General features: G+C 42.3%; 1 protein-coding gene across 4 annotated transcripts in view; it reads right to left on the bottom strand.

Moving 5' to 3' along the window:
• The window catches only part of pcdh19 (protocadherin 19), a 54,240-nt gene that overhangs the window by 24,516 nt on the left and 15,046 nt on the right, over positions 1-14,678 (bottom strand). For all 4 annotated transcript variants that reach the window (XM_067599722.1, XM_067599724.1, XM_067599723.1 and 1 more), the window contains exon 3: positions 216-274. In XM_067599722.1, coding sequence (XP_067455823.1) covers positions 216-274 — 59 coding nt within the window. The remainder of the gene's footprint in view (positions 1-215; positions 275-14,678) is intronic.

Raw genomic sequence — 14,678 nt, 5'->3', positions numbered from 1 at the left:
AAGTATGATTTTGCGGCTCATTTCAACAAGTGTCTACTAAATGCATTTTGGAGTAATGCTTTTTATCCCCTAAATTCTATCCTCCCATCGCAATTACACTAGCATGCAAGAATACATGCAAACTGCTGCAAAGGTAGCTGTGCTCTCATTAGATAAAACAATTACAGATAACAATGGTAACAAGGCGCTGGTAACAATTTCTAATCAAGACATACCTTTTAATGAGGTGGGCTCTGCTGTTCACATAACTGGAGTCAATGGAATAATTCTCCGTCTGTAACAGAGCGATGCAGGGGGGAAGGGAGGTGGGGGTTGGAGGGTGAATGGGTGGGGTGGGGGTTGTGGTTGAGGGATGATGGGGGGGCAACAGAGAGAGGTACTTTTAATAACTGAAGCAACCAAAATAATGTTAGCAGTAATTGGCTTTCAGTAGAAATGTTATTTTACACAAAGGCCCCGGTGAGCAGCCTCAGCTTTCAAAGGGCTGAATCCTATTCTCTTTCAAAGCACACACACAGAGAGGCTGACTGGGAGTTGAGAGCTGAGGAGAGTGCTGCAGTGAGCGCAGCCTCTCTTCTCTTCTTCACCCTCCCGCTCTCGATCCTTTGCACCCTCCCTCCACTGCCAGTCAGCCCACCGTCTTTAAAATGGAGTCATTAGGGAGGACGGACTATCATGCAGACAGAGGGAGAAGAAAAGTTTCCCTTTTTTCTTCTCTGAACTCTTCACTTTTACCATGTTTGAGAAGACATTAATGTAGAAATATTAAATAAATAACTGCAAGAGAAGTAGATGAAATTAAGAGTGTACCAGGGGAATCTTAACTCCGCAATTGCAGATGAAAAGACTTTCAGAATATGCATACGATAGATCTCTGACCCACATTAGAGAACACAGTTCAAAGGCATCCTACATTCATTTTTTTCAACATTTATTTAGCAAGGAGAATGTCTGACGAGTAAGAGCACATGGACAGAGGAGTCAATGTACACTGAGCAGGTAGCCCCTCCTGCATCTGCCAAGCATCTACTCACACTAGGTAAGTTGTCAGCGGGCCAAAGGGTATCAAAGCCTCTCAAAGGACTTTCCCAGTCCTGCGAAAAGCCAGGATACGACCCTTTCGACAAAGTTTGATAAGATGCAGGTGTTTTCTGCAGAGAGAAAGCAGAGCCCTCACTTAAAATTCCAGTACGCAGATACTGTATCTTGATAAAAGCTGTGAGTCAATGGCTGACTTCCGAGGGAAGTCTACAATACCAATATCAAAGCCCTGTTGAAAAAAAGTCACCCGTATGATAAGAAAGGTTAATGCAGGCGCTGGAGCACAGTTGCTGATTATTAAGTGAGCTACACATTTGACACAGCCCTGCTGTTGAGGTAGCAGCAGCCCTGCACAGCTGTCATACATGGTGACCAAACAGATTTGGATTAAAACATAGTGTGTGACTGTGTGCACACTCTCCTTATTAGATGTTAATGGAGTTGAACATTTTGAACTCCTTCAATGTCTGCATGGAAGTGAAACCATAATGCTGAGGAATCTGAGCAGTGAGGACAGTAGAGCAGAGGAAATGTCAAATATTAGTTCCAGTCTTCTTGGATCTTTTTTTTTGAAATAAATACATGAATAAATAAAAGTGCTGCTGGCAGATCAGACAGCCAATGTGTGGAGTTTACCTCCAACAAATAGCTCCCATTAACTGTTTGCAGTCTATCAAAAATGTAATAACTCATTAATGCTACCAAATGCATGCCCTTGCATTGCATATACACTGTGCAGCATCATCTGACTGATGCTGTCGCTGTTCTTGTATCTTTTGTTTCTGTAAACTTTAAAGAACTTGAGTGTGTGTCAGAAACGTAGTTATCTTCCAGTATTCTCAAAAGGGCATAGGTCTTCCTTCAATCTTCAGGAGATAAACTGTTGTTTGCCATCTCACCTCTTTTAATCCTAATTATTTTTGCAGGAAAATTATATAACGATAAGCAACAATGCAAGGCCAGGCCTCTGATTGGGGTTTGCTATGTATTATGATGCAATGTGTTTGCGCTGAAGGTTAGCATCATTCTGTCTCCTTTTTACCATTTACCCCTAATTAAACTTTAACTCATTACTATAGAGGAGATAATTCATGAAAAGGAATTTAATTAACATTTTATTATTAGCCCTTAATTTGGAGCACACCATGTTTGTTCTCTTGTGTCACCCCTGACTCCTTTTGTTCCTGTTCAGCTTGACTCCATTAAATACAGTATCAAAGGTAACGGCACAGGCAATGCAACTCAGATTAATCATAAATTAAATATTAACATATCATTTAATGAATTTATAAATTATGCCACATTCTAGAATGCAGTGTTTCATCAAAGGTTAATATCTTAACCTTTACAGAATTACAGATCAATAATGTTTCTATACCATTATAAACATCTGCTGCATATGCATATGTTTTGTGTTCTACCTGTGCTCCACTTTGGTCCCAGTGAACACAAATTAAACTGCCTCATCTTCTACAGTAGCTGCGCATCCAGTGAGAGACTAATGAAAATGCAAGGCATGAGTAACAAGGGGAAAACTTCATTTAAAAGACAAGATAGAAAATTTCTTGTGAATGTCACTCTTGCTGCAGCCTATAATTGGTTTGGATGGCAGGTTCTGTGTGAGCATGGCCTGGAGAGGAAGGCAGCGTGCCCCAGCTCTCAAGCTGTTCCAGTCCTGAAATGGAACTGTACTTTCCATAATGCAATTCTCTCAAGGTTTTTACATAGAGCCCCTTAAGTGTGTAGTAGGCAGAAGCAAAGGAGACCCTTCATAGTATTCAACCATGCAGTGTTTTTACTTCACCATCTATCCCACTCCATCTTCAACAGTGGTTACTTATTAATCAAATGATACGGAGGAGATGACCACATTTCCCCTATTTATCAAATTGCCAATGGAAATAAACAAACAACCATCAATAGAAGGTATAACCTTGGGCACTGATGAGTCACTCAAGAGTGCGTATTCTGAGGAAGAATCGGATGCATTAGCCCTGGTTTCCTGTAAAGAAATGTAATGTCTCCACTTTTCTGACCAACCTCAAATTGTAGGACATGTCAATATATCTTGCTGGGAGGTCAAGTTTCAAGCAAGAGGATGAGGACTGCTTAACTACAGCGAGGACGCCACAAATGGCTACTTAATCAGGTTGGACAATGTGTTGTTGTGATCTGAGCGGCCCCAGTTTGGCGGCCAGAGCCACTCTATCCCCATAATTATTGTTCCGTTTCATCTGGAGGACTGGAGGGAGGAATGTAGTCCCTGGTGTTGCAGAGTGACTGATAGGTAGTGTCAGGATGAGTGGGGAGGGAAGTGGAAAGAGAGGGTGAAGATGGGAGGAAATGGGTAAGACTTGACCTGAGTCTTGCGGTCCAGCTGCAGCCCAGTAGCTTTCCCCTTTTCACCCTTTGCTTCTTTCTCTCCAGTAAAACCTGAGGCACAGGGACGATGGGCTCGCTCCTCTGCCACTGAGAGGAAAAGCAATCTCCTCGCCTAGTTGCTGCTGTAAGATTTGATTTGCCTTCCTCCCAGCGTGACAATTGGTTCTGTAGTCTGGATGCAAGTGTATTCATTGTGTGGGGGCATGGGGAGCACCACAGAGAAGAGGAGGGGTGGGGGAGTGGAGACACCAGTTGTTACACCAGTAAACACCCGACAAGTTCAGCAGATGTCACACAGATAGGAGAGAAAAAGAGAGAGAAAAAATGTCACACAGCTGCCCCACTGTATGTATTCTCGAGGCTGATACAGCAAAGTACAACATTTAAGCAGGGAAGCAAGAAAAGGAAATATGGGTAGATGCAGCAACATGCATAAATAAGATGCTATTTTGAAAAAAAAGGATGCATAAAATAGCGTCATCATCAATCTGTTCAACAATTAAATTGATAGGTAATGAGATCTGTTGTTCCCGTTGTCAAATGACAAATTACAGCTTAAAAATAGGACTGACAGGAAATCAGAATACTGTGATGTTGATAAAAAAAAGTCCTTTACCAGGCTGTATTTTTGTCTGAAAAAAATGTTAACATATTTAAAGATTGCCATTGATCAAATGACAAGATTAAACTTTGCTTAAAGACAGATGCATGTGATCAATCTTTTAAAGAAAAGCTACATTTTTGAAATAAAGCGCATCTATTTAAAATGAGTGAAATTGCTTTAAAATAGAAGATATTTAATCAGGGTGGGGCAGGTTGTGTCTCAAAAAACCGAGCATCTAAAAGAGGAATCAATTATCAATTAGAGAAGTGAGTGTTTCATGTCTGTCATGGATGCAACTCTTTAATGTCGTCAATTTAGCTGACAAAAAACATCCAGTCACGCTTGTTTTGGACATAAAATGGTTGTACTGCTATACTAAAATGCACACTTTAAACATACAGAACAAAAGACTAGACAGAATCAATTAAAATTGTCACATCAAATTTTGCTGCTTCATTCTGTGTTTGAGCAGCCTGAGTCTCAGTCTTTGTTTATTGTTGTTTATTGTTGCTGCAGCTTGCCCATGGACTCTCCTTGGTCCCGGAAGGAAATGTTACACATAATGTTCCTTGTTATTGATATCCCATTGCTAAAGGAAGGGATGGGGAGAAAGAGATCCGGGGGGTTTACAGGGCAAGCCAACAGCAATTAAGGAATAAAATCCAGTGAGATTTGGTTGTGACGAAGCTATAAGAGTAGTGATGGGGAAAAAGGGAAGAGAGAGGAGGAAATTGGAGTAAAAACTCCAGCGGCTGAAGGATGGTCAGTGTCTAAAACTGCCTGTTTACAGATGAATGTATTCCCCTCATGTAATTTTGCAGTGACGCAGAGGACTGTATATGTATGTGTGTGTGTGTGGGTAAGACGGGGCTGCAGGAGACTTTTTCATCCTATACACTGTGACTATGAAAAGAAATGCTTCACTTTGAGCCCCTTGCACATTTACATTTTTGCAAACACAGACTCTCTGCTTTTCTCAGAAAACAGTGCTTTGACATTCCCTGACTTGCAGGGATGTGCTGGCAGCCAACCACCTCGCCTCGCCTCTGGGTCGGCACCCAGCGGCACCTCTAAGCAGCTAACGTTCAGTCTGTGTGACGCCCATGAAAAAGACACAGACCACCAACGCACTTGTTCGGAGTTTACACTGTATTTCTTTACCTTGCGCAAGGGAAGAGACCATCTTCCACTCTGCTGCCATAACCCTCCACCACCACCACCCCTCTGCCCTCTACCCCAACGACCATCATCACCACTGTCTTCCCGATTATAGAATTTTCCATAGATCCTCTGCCATCTGCTAGATTATAGATTTCCCTCTTCCTTTAGAGAGGGCAGGGCCCCTAAGGGAGGATCAGTGGTAAAAAGGGTGAAAGAGTGCCTGAGGCACAGCTATGGTTGTGGATGAGATTACATTTTCTATTTCTGCCTGCTAAAGGGGGCCTGCCGTGATGAATACAGAGAGTTGTTACCATTTAATATCAACTGGCTCCCCTGCAAACTCAAATTATACACAATCAATTGTGACAGAGGGGTACACATGTGACAAATAACCTGCCACATTCTCTGCATCATTTTACTTCATCCTCCATCAATTCAACCCAAACCCGATCAATCACGTCACGAAAGTGAATGATTCCGGGGAGAGAATGTTTTAAAAAGCTTCCTTGCTTCACTGTAATTTGTACACTTCTGCTGTCTTTGTGACTGGATGTGCTCTCGTGTTTTGTGCAGGACAGAAAGAAAAAAAAAAAGAAGTAAACCGCTATTGTGAGGTCACTTGTTTCCTTGACCATATGTTTTACGTGTCAAGTATTGTTCAAGCAAACTAAATAACAGCCTCTCTCAAAACACAATGAAACAGATACGTAAACACAACACCACTTCCTGCTTGTGTTTCCTTTTCATTTTTCTTGCCTTCCCGTGTGAAATCGAGCAAACATTTGCCCATTCGAACCAAAACAATCACCCCTTACCCTCATAAAGTCAGGAAAAAGGCCAAAGTGCTTGGGCTATTGCCTTGTTCCACCTGTGTATCACCCCCACATAGGAAACTGCAGATTGTGCGGATGTCTTTTTATTCTGAAACAGAGACAATAGTCCAGACCAGTCTCCATGTCACTCAGGCCTACAGGCTCCACAGAAGTCCACTTAGTAGAGATGTGATTAATTATACATACATTGATAGAAACAACATTCATTATTCATGAGCTTCTCAACGTCAAAGCTATTTCCCTCCCTTTCAGCATGATGAAAAGATTTTAAATAATAGGCCCTTTGCAGACGTCTGCATTCCAGTGTAGTCAACTGACGCTTAAGAGGCTTAAGTCAGAGCTGTTGTCTTACCAGGGAATCACTGCCCTGACCCAACATGTTTGAAAACTTTGGTGGCCATGTGGCTTCCTGGGTCGGTGTTTTTGTTTTGTCTTTGTCTTAAGAGACATAGCTGGTGCTTTTAAGCCTTTCAGATGGAGTTATAGTGTCCACTCAGACTGTGTCAATGAATAGGGGTCTACCGCATCACCAAACACATAAGGCTGGATAAGGTTTCATTTAACACCTGTTCAGCGCTTATGTCTGCATGTGCTTTCAGACTTATTCTCTCTTCAAGTCAGAAAGAAAACCTGAGTATCTCTATGAGATTAAGATTTATGGTTTTACATAGTAAAAAGGGGGGAGGGCGGAAAAAGACTTGACTATCTACGCTGTTTCCTAAAAGAAATCCGCTTACTTTTCTTAAAGCCTGTGGAGCCTAATCAAACTCAAAAAGCAGGAACTTCCCCTTTGGGCAAGTCTTGAGGGATTTTCTTTAATTTGGATGTCAGACCAAAAAGTTTTCACACTCCTCTCATCCAGAAATCCGTTAATGTGTGTATGGCACCACATGAGTGAGGTAGGTGGTGATTTTCTGAACAGACTCCGGAGACATTCAGGGGAAACATCTAATCTAGGTAGATTTTGTGGTTTCCGGGCTATCTGGGGACAAGCATTACAAACGTATGTTTTTAGCAGTCAATTTTTTTTTTTCTGAGAGAATTACTAGATAGCAGTTTCTCTTCTCAGTTGTGCCCTATATTAGCCAATGTAGAGGGAGAAGGGAGGCACACTAATTTAGTGCACAAGGAATTCCCAAAGGTTTCTCCCACCTCCCCTGGGCTGGGCCTTAAAAATAAACATTCAGAAGCACTGCAGATTATGTAAACACATTCCCCATAAATGCTTACATGAGAGCGGTGACTGAATAAACAGCATAACTTTTGAATTCAGCAATTCAAAAGTGACTCAAATCAAATTAATTTTTAATTAACTCAATGCACATGAGGACGACAGAAATTAGAAATCTGTGCATCTGTGATGAAAACTGATCAACTTGCAGTCTACAACATGGTGGAGCGCGGCTTCATAAATTTTCTCTTAGCAGCTTAAAGGTGGCTGCCAGTCACATCGGTGCTGCTGTAGTCGCTCTGTCTCTCTCTCTTCCTCCCTCCCTCTCTCTTTTTCTCTCGCTCACTGTGACAAGGCATCTTTCCAGACATTTTAGTTGGATGGAGATTTGCAGCAGCTCATTACAGACTGGGAGGCTCTGTGAGCGGATGCAGTCACTCGGAGATGGATTGAGTGGGTCTGTTTATTGACATTCCTTAATCTGACACTGGGTAAAGGGAATGAGTCACCGCCTCCAGACACACTACCACATCACAGCCACTCCAGCAAATAGGGAGGCAGCACCCAGGATACAAGTGGAACTTCATCAGCGCTCATTAATCCAACTACCCCAGGCCACTCGCTCAAACAAACCATGTTTACACTGTGTGTTGGCTGGATGGAGGGGTGATGGAGCTTTTCAAAGGGCATGTGTGCAGGTGCTCAGATCCGCAACGCACACACACACACACAAATGCGCATACTGTCACCACACACACACACACACATACAAAAATGTACTCCAGACTCAAGCTCATCAAAACCTGCCCGCCCTCCAAACCCACAACCCCCTAAACACAATATCTGTGTGCACCAGCTGCTAAAACTCAGTTGATGCACTTTGTCTCACAAATCAGAGCTGGTGCTCAAATCAGGCTTGGACGATCGGGCTTGATGCCAAAGTACGTATCATAGAAAGGGGCTTTTTATTAAACAGATGGGCAGACGAGATCTTTAGCTCACGTCACAACAAGGCTACGCCTATCAGTGATCCAGCTATGGAAGTCTAGTTTGCTTTTTGATCCTGTTTGCTGGTGCTTCAATGTGAAGCACATCTGGTGCTAATATTTGGGATGGTCTTTCTAGGCAGCTGTCAGCACTGGGATTGACAGGAGAGTATTAGCTGCTTGCACATCACCACTGCATCTGTAAATCCAGCTTGTTAACAGGACTGTGACAGGCTGCCATCGGGGCACAGGAAGAACAAATCAACATCCAGCACTATGTGGTCCGATCCTTCTGTTACACTACTGTTTAGTACATTATCTGACATACTGTATATGAACATGTGAATCTCTTATATCTCATGTTCAACTGTAAATTTAGAAAAAAAAAACCGAACCTTCAACAACAGCAAGAAATGTGTGAAATGTGTAAGCCAGTCACAAACAATGATACATCTCTCTTGAAGAAATGCACACATGCAGACACACAGTCACAAATGCAAAACAAGCAAAGGGGAATAAACACTGTGCATTCCCGGGGAGTCGGAGAGGGAACAGCGCAGCATAAATTTACAGTGAAACACACGTGTTCATACACAAACACACACATGCAATCGCAGTGGGGCAGAAAAGTCGGAGCGGGGCCTGCTGTCGTCTCCGTCGGGGACTGGGAGCCTAGCAGCTTGAGAGCAGGACTAGTGAAGAGGGGGCCAGATGCAGCGGGCTTGACCCACTCATTCGTGAGGGGGGGTGTTCAGCAGCTGAAACACACAGGGATTAGCCGCACTGACTTCATTTAATTTAATTTGTATTAGGGCCGTCTTTGGGGGCAAACATCGTTTTTCACTGTGGGGGGATATACGGGGTCACGGAAAACAGCAACAGACGGTGGATCTCTGCCTCCTACCCCTGCAGTGGATCCACAGGGGAAGGCAAGGCACTGTATTCCCAGACCGCAGGCACACATACACACAAACATACACACAATCGAGCACATATCTTGTTTCCCCATAGTTATGTCTATTACAAAGTCAAATCTATCCAATCAAAATACATCTTCGACTCTGCATCCACCTTTCCACAGCTTGATTTCTTCAAATGAAGACCTTGAATCCTTTTGTTCTGCCACCATAAACAACAGCTCTGCACACTTGTGTGTGTGTTTGTGTGTATGTGTGTGTGTACTAAGCTGTTATCTACCAAGAACATATCTTAGGGGTGGATGTTTATCTCGGCTGATGCAGATTGGAGGAGTTCTCTTTGTCTCGGTGCAGTGGTACATAATATTATTTGTCTTGTTTTTTTCATCATTTATTTCTCCTAGGCTGATATAGTTTGATATCCTATAGTGGAGAAATCCTTTTAGTTACCCCCAGGCATCTAATGTGCTTTTACTTGTAATCTGGGAATTTAATAGATGAAAAGGAGAGAAAAAAAATCTGTACACAATCGAATAATTCAACTCCCTTTTGTATTCTGTGGAACACGACTTACATTGTTAGGCAGAAGAGGAAAACAACTGCAGTGAGTGAGTGAGTACCCAACATGCGTCCTCACAATTTACAATAGCTCTGTGGAAAAATATGGCAGTGATCAGCCATCAGGTCTGATGTAGCCACAGCCTGTGGTCATATGAAAGCTTCCTTTTTGTCTTGTGCAGGTGACAGAGACTGAGAGAAAGCTAATGTACCATGCACTGGAAAAAGTAGTTTTATTACAAACACATCCAAACCACCCAAAAAACATAAAAGTGTGAGCTGCAAAAGCATTGCTTTGTCTCTGCTCGACAGAGAGGACTGTACTACTGGAGCCTGTTCAAGACAATCAGGCGCTCACTAGCAATCGTTTTTTCCTTCTCTCCCCCAGCCCCTATCAAAAGATGTTACTGTGTAAAATGTCAAAGAAAAAAGAGGCAAGAGAAGTAATCTCCTTCTCCTTTTTGATCGCAAGTGGAATAATTGGAACCCTCTTAGGCTCATTACATGAGTTGCCCGCCAGCCAAAAGACGGCTCCAACTGCCCCTCTTCATTCATGTTGGAGCTTTGAAAAATATTGCTTCCTCTAGTAACAACTCTTTATGAGATGCAATGACTAGAGGTCCTGGTACCTACATTAACAGGTAATCCCACAATGCCTTTGAAAATATATCTTTCAACTACCAGTGTCAAACATCAATTCAGAGCAATGGAAAGGAAACAGCAACAATCTGCCTGTGTAATAATGTCATTATGCATATTGCACCGCACTTCTCACCCTCACTTTTTTTTGGCAATGCTGTTCTTCTCAATTACATAAGGTGCATACATGTAGCAAGTTAATATGGATCCCGATTACTAATAGCCTGGTCTTCATTGTTATTACAGCTATGCTTGTAATTATTGTGACTCTAATTACTATTACTGTATTACCCAAATTAACCTTATTCTGGGTTTAGATCACCCGCACTGACGGTAGCCAAGACATGCCTATGAAGAATGGCACCAATGTCCCTTCAGATAAATCCAGTATAATTAGCTGTGTGCCTTACAGGGCCTGTGTGATGGTAATAATTAGAGCTACTGTAGCAAAGGTCACGCAAAACAATTTAGAGAGGATGCTGGCTGCATGGGTAATGGAAAGAGAGGGGAGGGCTCGGATGAATGAGGAGACTCCTCTTCTTTTCCATCTTTCAGAGATGCAAGACGTATGGTTGTTACTTTGCCGCTGCACTTGGTTCATTTTCAACCAATGCTCTCAAAATAATAGAAACTGAAAACCCATTTTAACAGCAAGTAGACTCCCAACTAACATAGTTTAAATGGATCCATGATTAGATTTGAGGAAAGTGCTACAGGGTGTATCTGTGAACTGCGTATCGATTCGCTGCCTTTGAGGTGTGATAGCCTCCCCGTCACCCTGTCGTTTCGTCTGTTCATTAGCTTGAGTTTAATGTGTTTATGCTTACTCTTAGTTATTGTTATTAATTGTGAAAGCCAGAAAGAGTGAGACAGAGAGTGTTGCTCCACTCAAGTGCACAGGTTAATGAGCTGAGTCAAAAATGTTGACACTGAGGTAAACAAGTATTCACACTGAGGTACTTCTATTTCTACGCTCCCCCCATGTGGTTTGGCTCTCTCTGTAACTCCCAGACTGCTCCTAAGCTGAGAGCTCAGGGTTCACAGCCTGGATCCACAAGGAATTTGCTGCACTCCCTCACCTAGTCACCATCACACCCCGATGAGATAAGTAACAGCCTCACACTCAAATATAGCATCGCAAACAACACATATGCTTATGCGTGCTAGATTGGTCTTTATTCCCTGTTGCAACACTGATGCCTGCCCCCCCTCTCCCCCAACTTCCAACCAACCAACACTTCATTAGCATTGAGTGATACAAAACAGCCCTAAACTGGGATAAATCATTCCTATAGCTCCTGTCTCTGTCAATATCTCCTGAATAACGCAATGGTGACAGAACAGATTGCACCAGTGTTTTGCATGTTTTAGCTCATTTGTTACAAATTAAGCTCTGCACATTACTGTTAACAACCCCCCCCCCTTTTTTGTGTTTGTTTTCAGATGCCCTTTCCTGTCCTCTAGGTAGCTCACAGTTTACATTCATTTCAGTGTAACATTAACGAATTGGTTCAACATTTTGGGGACTTATTTGCTTCCCTTCTTGGCGAGGGTTAAAAGACAAAGTCCATACCACTGTCATATCTGTCCATTAAATATTAACCTGGATCCAGGAGACAGTTAGTTTAGCATACAGAGGTAAAAGAAAAATCTGCCTTTCAGCACCTCTGAATCTCACTAATCAACATGTTATATCTCATTTGTTTAATCTGTAGAAAAAACTAAGTTGAGGTTTTCGGGGGGTTAAGACTTGCTTGAGTCTCCGCTGGTTACCTGGCAACCTCACAGTGAGGACACGACTCCAAAATGGCCAACTAGTCTTCCTAATAAATAAATATATTGGGAAAAAAACATGCAAAAACATCAGTTTGATGCTGTAATAGTATTTCAGTGATAATTAGAGGAGCAGATATCAGCACAACTGGCACTAGAAATTGGCATGGGCCGTATTTATGATGAAGAAGACAAGCTGTCTACAAAGTAAATACTATTTTTATGTTGTGGAAAATAGTAAACGTGGAAATAATGTTAGATATAGGCAAATCCGCACATTCCTTTTCATTGCAGCTTTGATCAGTTATGCTCAGATGATTTCTGATGTTCCGGCAGTTTTAAATTCATATTTTTTCCGCAACAAAGGCTAGAGCTATTGTGTCAAACAGTTAATAAATGTCTGAGTGAAAGTGATTAAAGGCAGCAAGCACTGCACTCATAAAGCTCGGCTGGACATCTGATTTAGCTGCTTTATTCAGTTAGATTCAACTTACTGATGAAATTCACTGGGGCGGGAGTGGAGGCATATGCTTAGATCCATATGCCTTTGTGACTGTGGGGGTTTAAAAACCGTAAATTGTGATTATCATTGATCTCAGTTGTCAGATGCCTAATCTCTATGACTCATATCCACACTGGCCACATTGGGTGATGACAAACCATCCTCCCCCACATCTGAAGTCCCAAACAAGTGTTGAGGGAAGCAGTGATAAGCAGGTCCTTATCCTTTTAAAGACACTCCCGTAATCCAACAGTGGTGGGAGGAGGGAGGGGGCTTCAGCTTTAAAAGACTTAGTCTGGATTATAGCTAGTCCTCCAAATTAAACCAAAAGTCAGCTTTCTGCGGTTGCTCATGCAAGCTGGGGACTGGCTTGTTACCAGCGCTACTAACAAGGCAAACGATGGAGGTCTATAATTAGAAAACGCTCTCACTCAGCCACCACGCGAGCAAACACGGTAAAGCAGTAGCCAAACTCTATCTGCTCCTACCTAAACTGATTATTCTGCCCTTCGCTCCTCTTTCTCCTTCCGAGCTGACCTCCTGTGACTGAGCTCAAAATGTCTTCCATGCTGTGTACCTGACTCTCTCTGCCAACCAGCTTAGCCACAGACAAGCTTCTCAGCCAGGGCAAGGCTGCCCTGTCCCCATTGACACTGCTTCCCACAGCAAAACAAGGCCAAATCTGGGGCTTAGAGGCTAAAATAATCATTACTGGGTTGCGAACAAATGAAAAGTCAGAACACCACTCCCATGTCTGTTCTCCCCCACCACTCTTGGTATTTTGTCCGCTGTCCTATCATACAAAAACAAAACGAGGCCAGCCTCACATTAACATTTAGGATGGTAATATTTTGGCCAGAATGAAAAACATAGACTGCTGGGTACCACTGAGACTGGATTCTCCTTTTTTTTCTGGGTTAGACAATTTAAATACAAATATACACAACAACAAGGTAAATGAATAGTTTGACATTTGGGATACATGCTTCTTCACTTTCTTGCTGAGAGTTAGATAAGAATATTGATACCACTGTCATGTCTGCATGCAAAATATAAGGCTACAGCCAGCAGCCCATTAGCTTAGCTTAGCACAAAGACTGGAAATAGCTAGCCTGTCTCGGTCCAAAGGTAAATAAAACATACATTCCAGCATCGATAAGGCTCACTAATTATAACGTTATATTTTGTTTGATTAATCCGTACAAAAACCAAAGTGTAAAAACAAAAAACTTTAAACAAATTTTCAATTTTCAGTTTGTTTTAGGGGAATATTCAACCATTTTAGGAAACTGTTCCCTCTGCTTTCAGCTAGGCTAAACATATTGTAGAGCAATCTTCTCCTCAAATTCTAGTTGAGAATGCAAATAAGGTAATTTTCCAAAATATTTTCTCATTGTATTTTTAAAACTAATAGCACTACACTAATATTCTTTTAACGATCCACGAAAAAGATTCCAAAGAATGATTTTAACTAAAACTGTGTCTTCATGTCTCCATGTGTGCACGCATGTGCTTGCGTGTACAGTATTATATATGGCAATACATTAGTAACAGTCCTTACAGCTTGCTTTGATGTTACAGTCCCTACACATACATAAGAGCACTCCAACTCAGCTCCACAGTGACCTTCCTGCTGTGCTCACCAAAGGAGCAGCCAACCCCTGTTATTAAAGATTATAAGTAATCTCCCTTTTAACAAGTATAGACATGCTACCTCCCCTACTCACTGGCTCCCCATAAGACTGAACTGGGAACAGCTCTCAAATAGTGCAGGAGAGTAATCTTGAACTAAGGAGGTTACTGGAGAAAGTACTGCACTTGGAACAGTCCTACAGAGGCCAAGTGCTTTTCATTCATTAACTTGGCCGCCTGTGCTGTGGTATGTCAAATGGTGGGCGTGAGGGGAAAGTCAAAACTGACGTCCCTTTGTGCTCCGCAGCCAGACACAGACTGAACCCTGAATATTGTTTTCTGATGCCGTAAGAGAGCACAAAGAGATGAGTGAAGTCGTTATCAATTCCCTTGCAAGGCAATCATAACTATTATCATTAGTAGTGTTTTTGTCCTCTGTGCACAGCCCAGAGTAGATATCTAATCTATTCCCTGGCACA

The sequence above is a fragment of the Thunnus thynnus genome, chromosome 9 (assembly GCF_963924715.1).
Source record: "Thunnus thynnus chromosome 9, fThuThy2.1, whole genome shotgun sequence".
Taxonomy (NCBI): domain Eukaryota; kingdom Metazoa; phylum Chordata; class Actinopteri; order Scombriformes; family Scombridae; genus Thunnus; species Thunnus thynnus.
The sequence above is the reverse complement of the archived record's forward strand: the minus strand, read 5'-3'. Positions and strand labels throughout refer to the sequence as shown.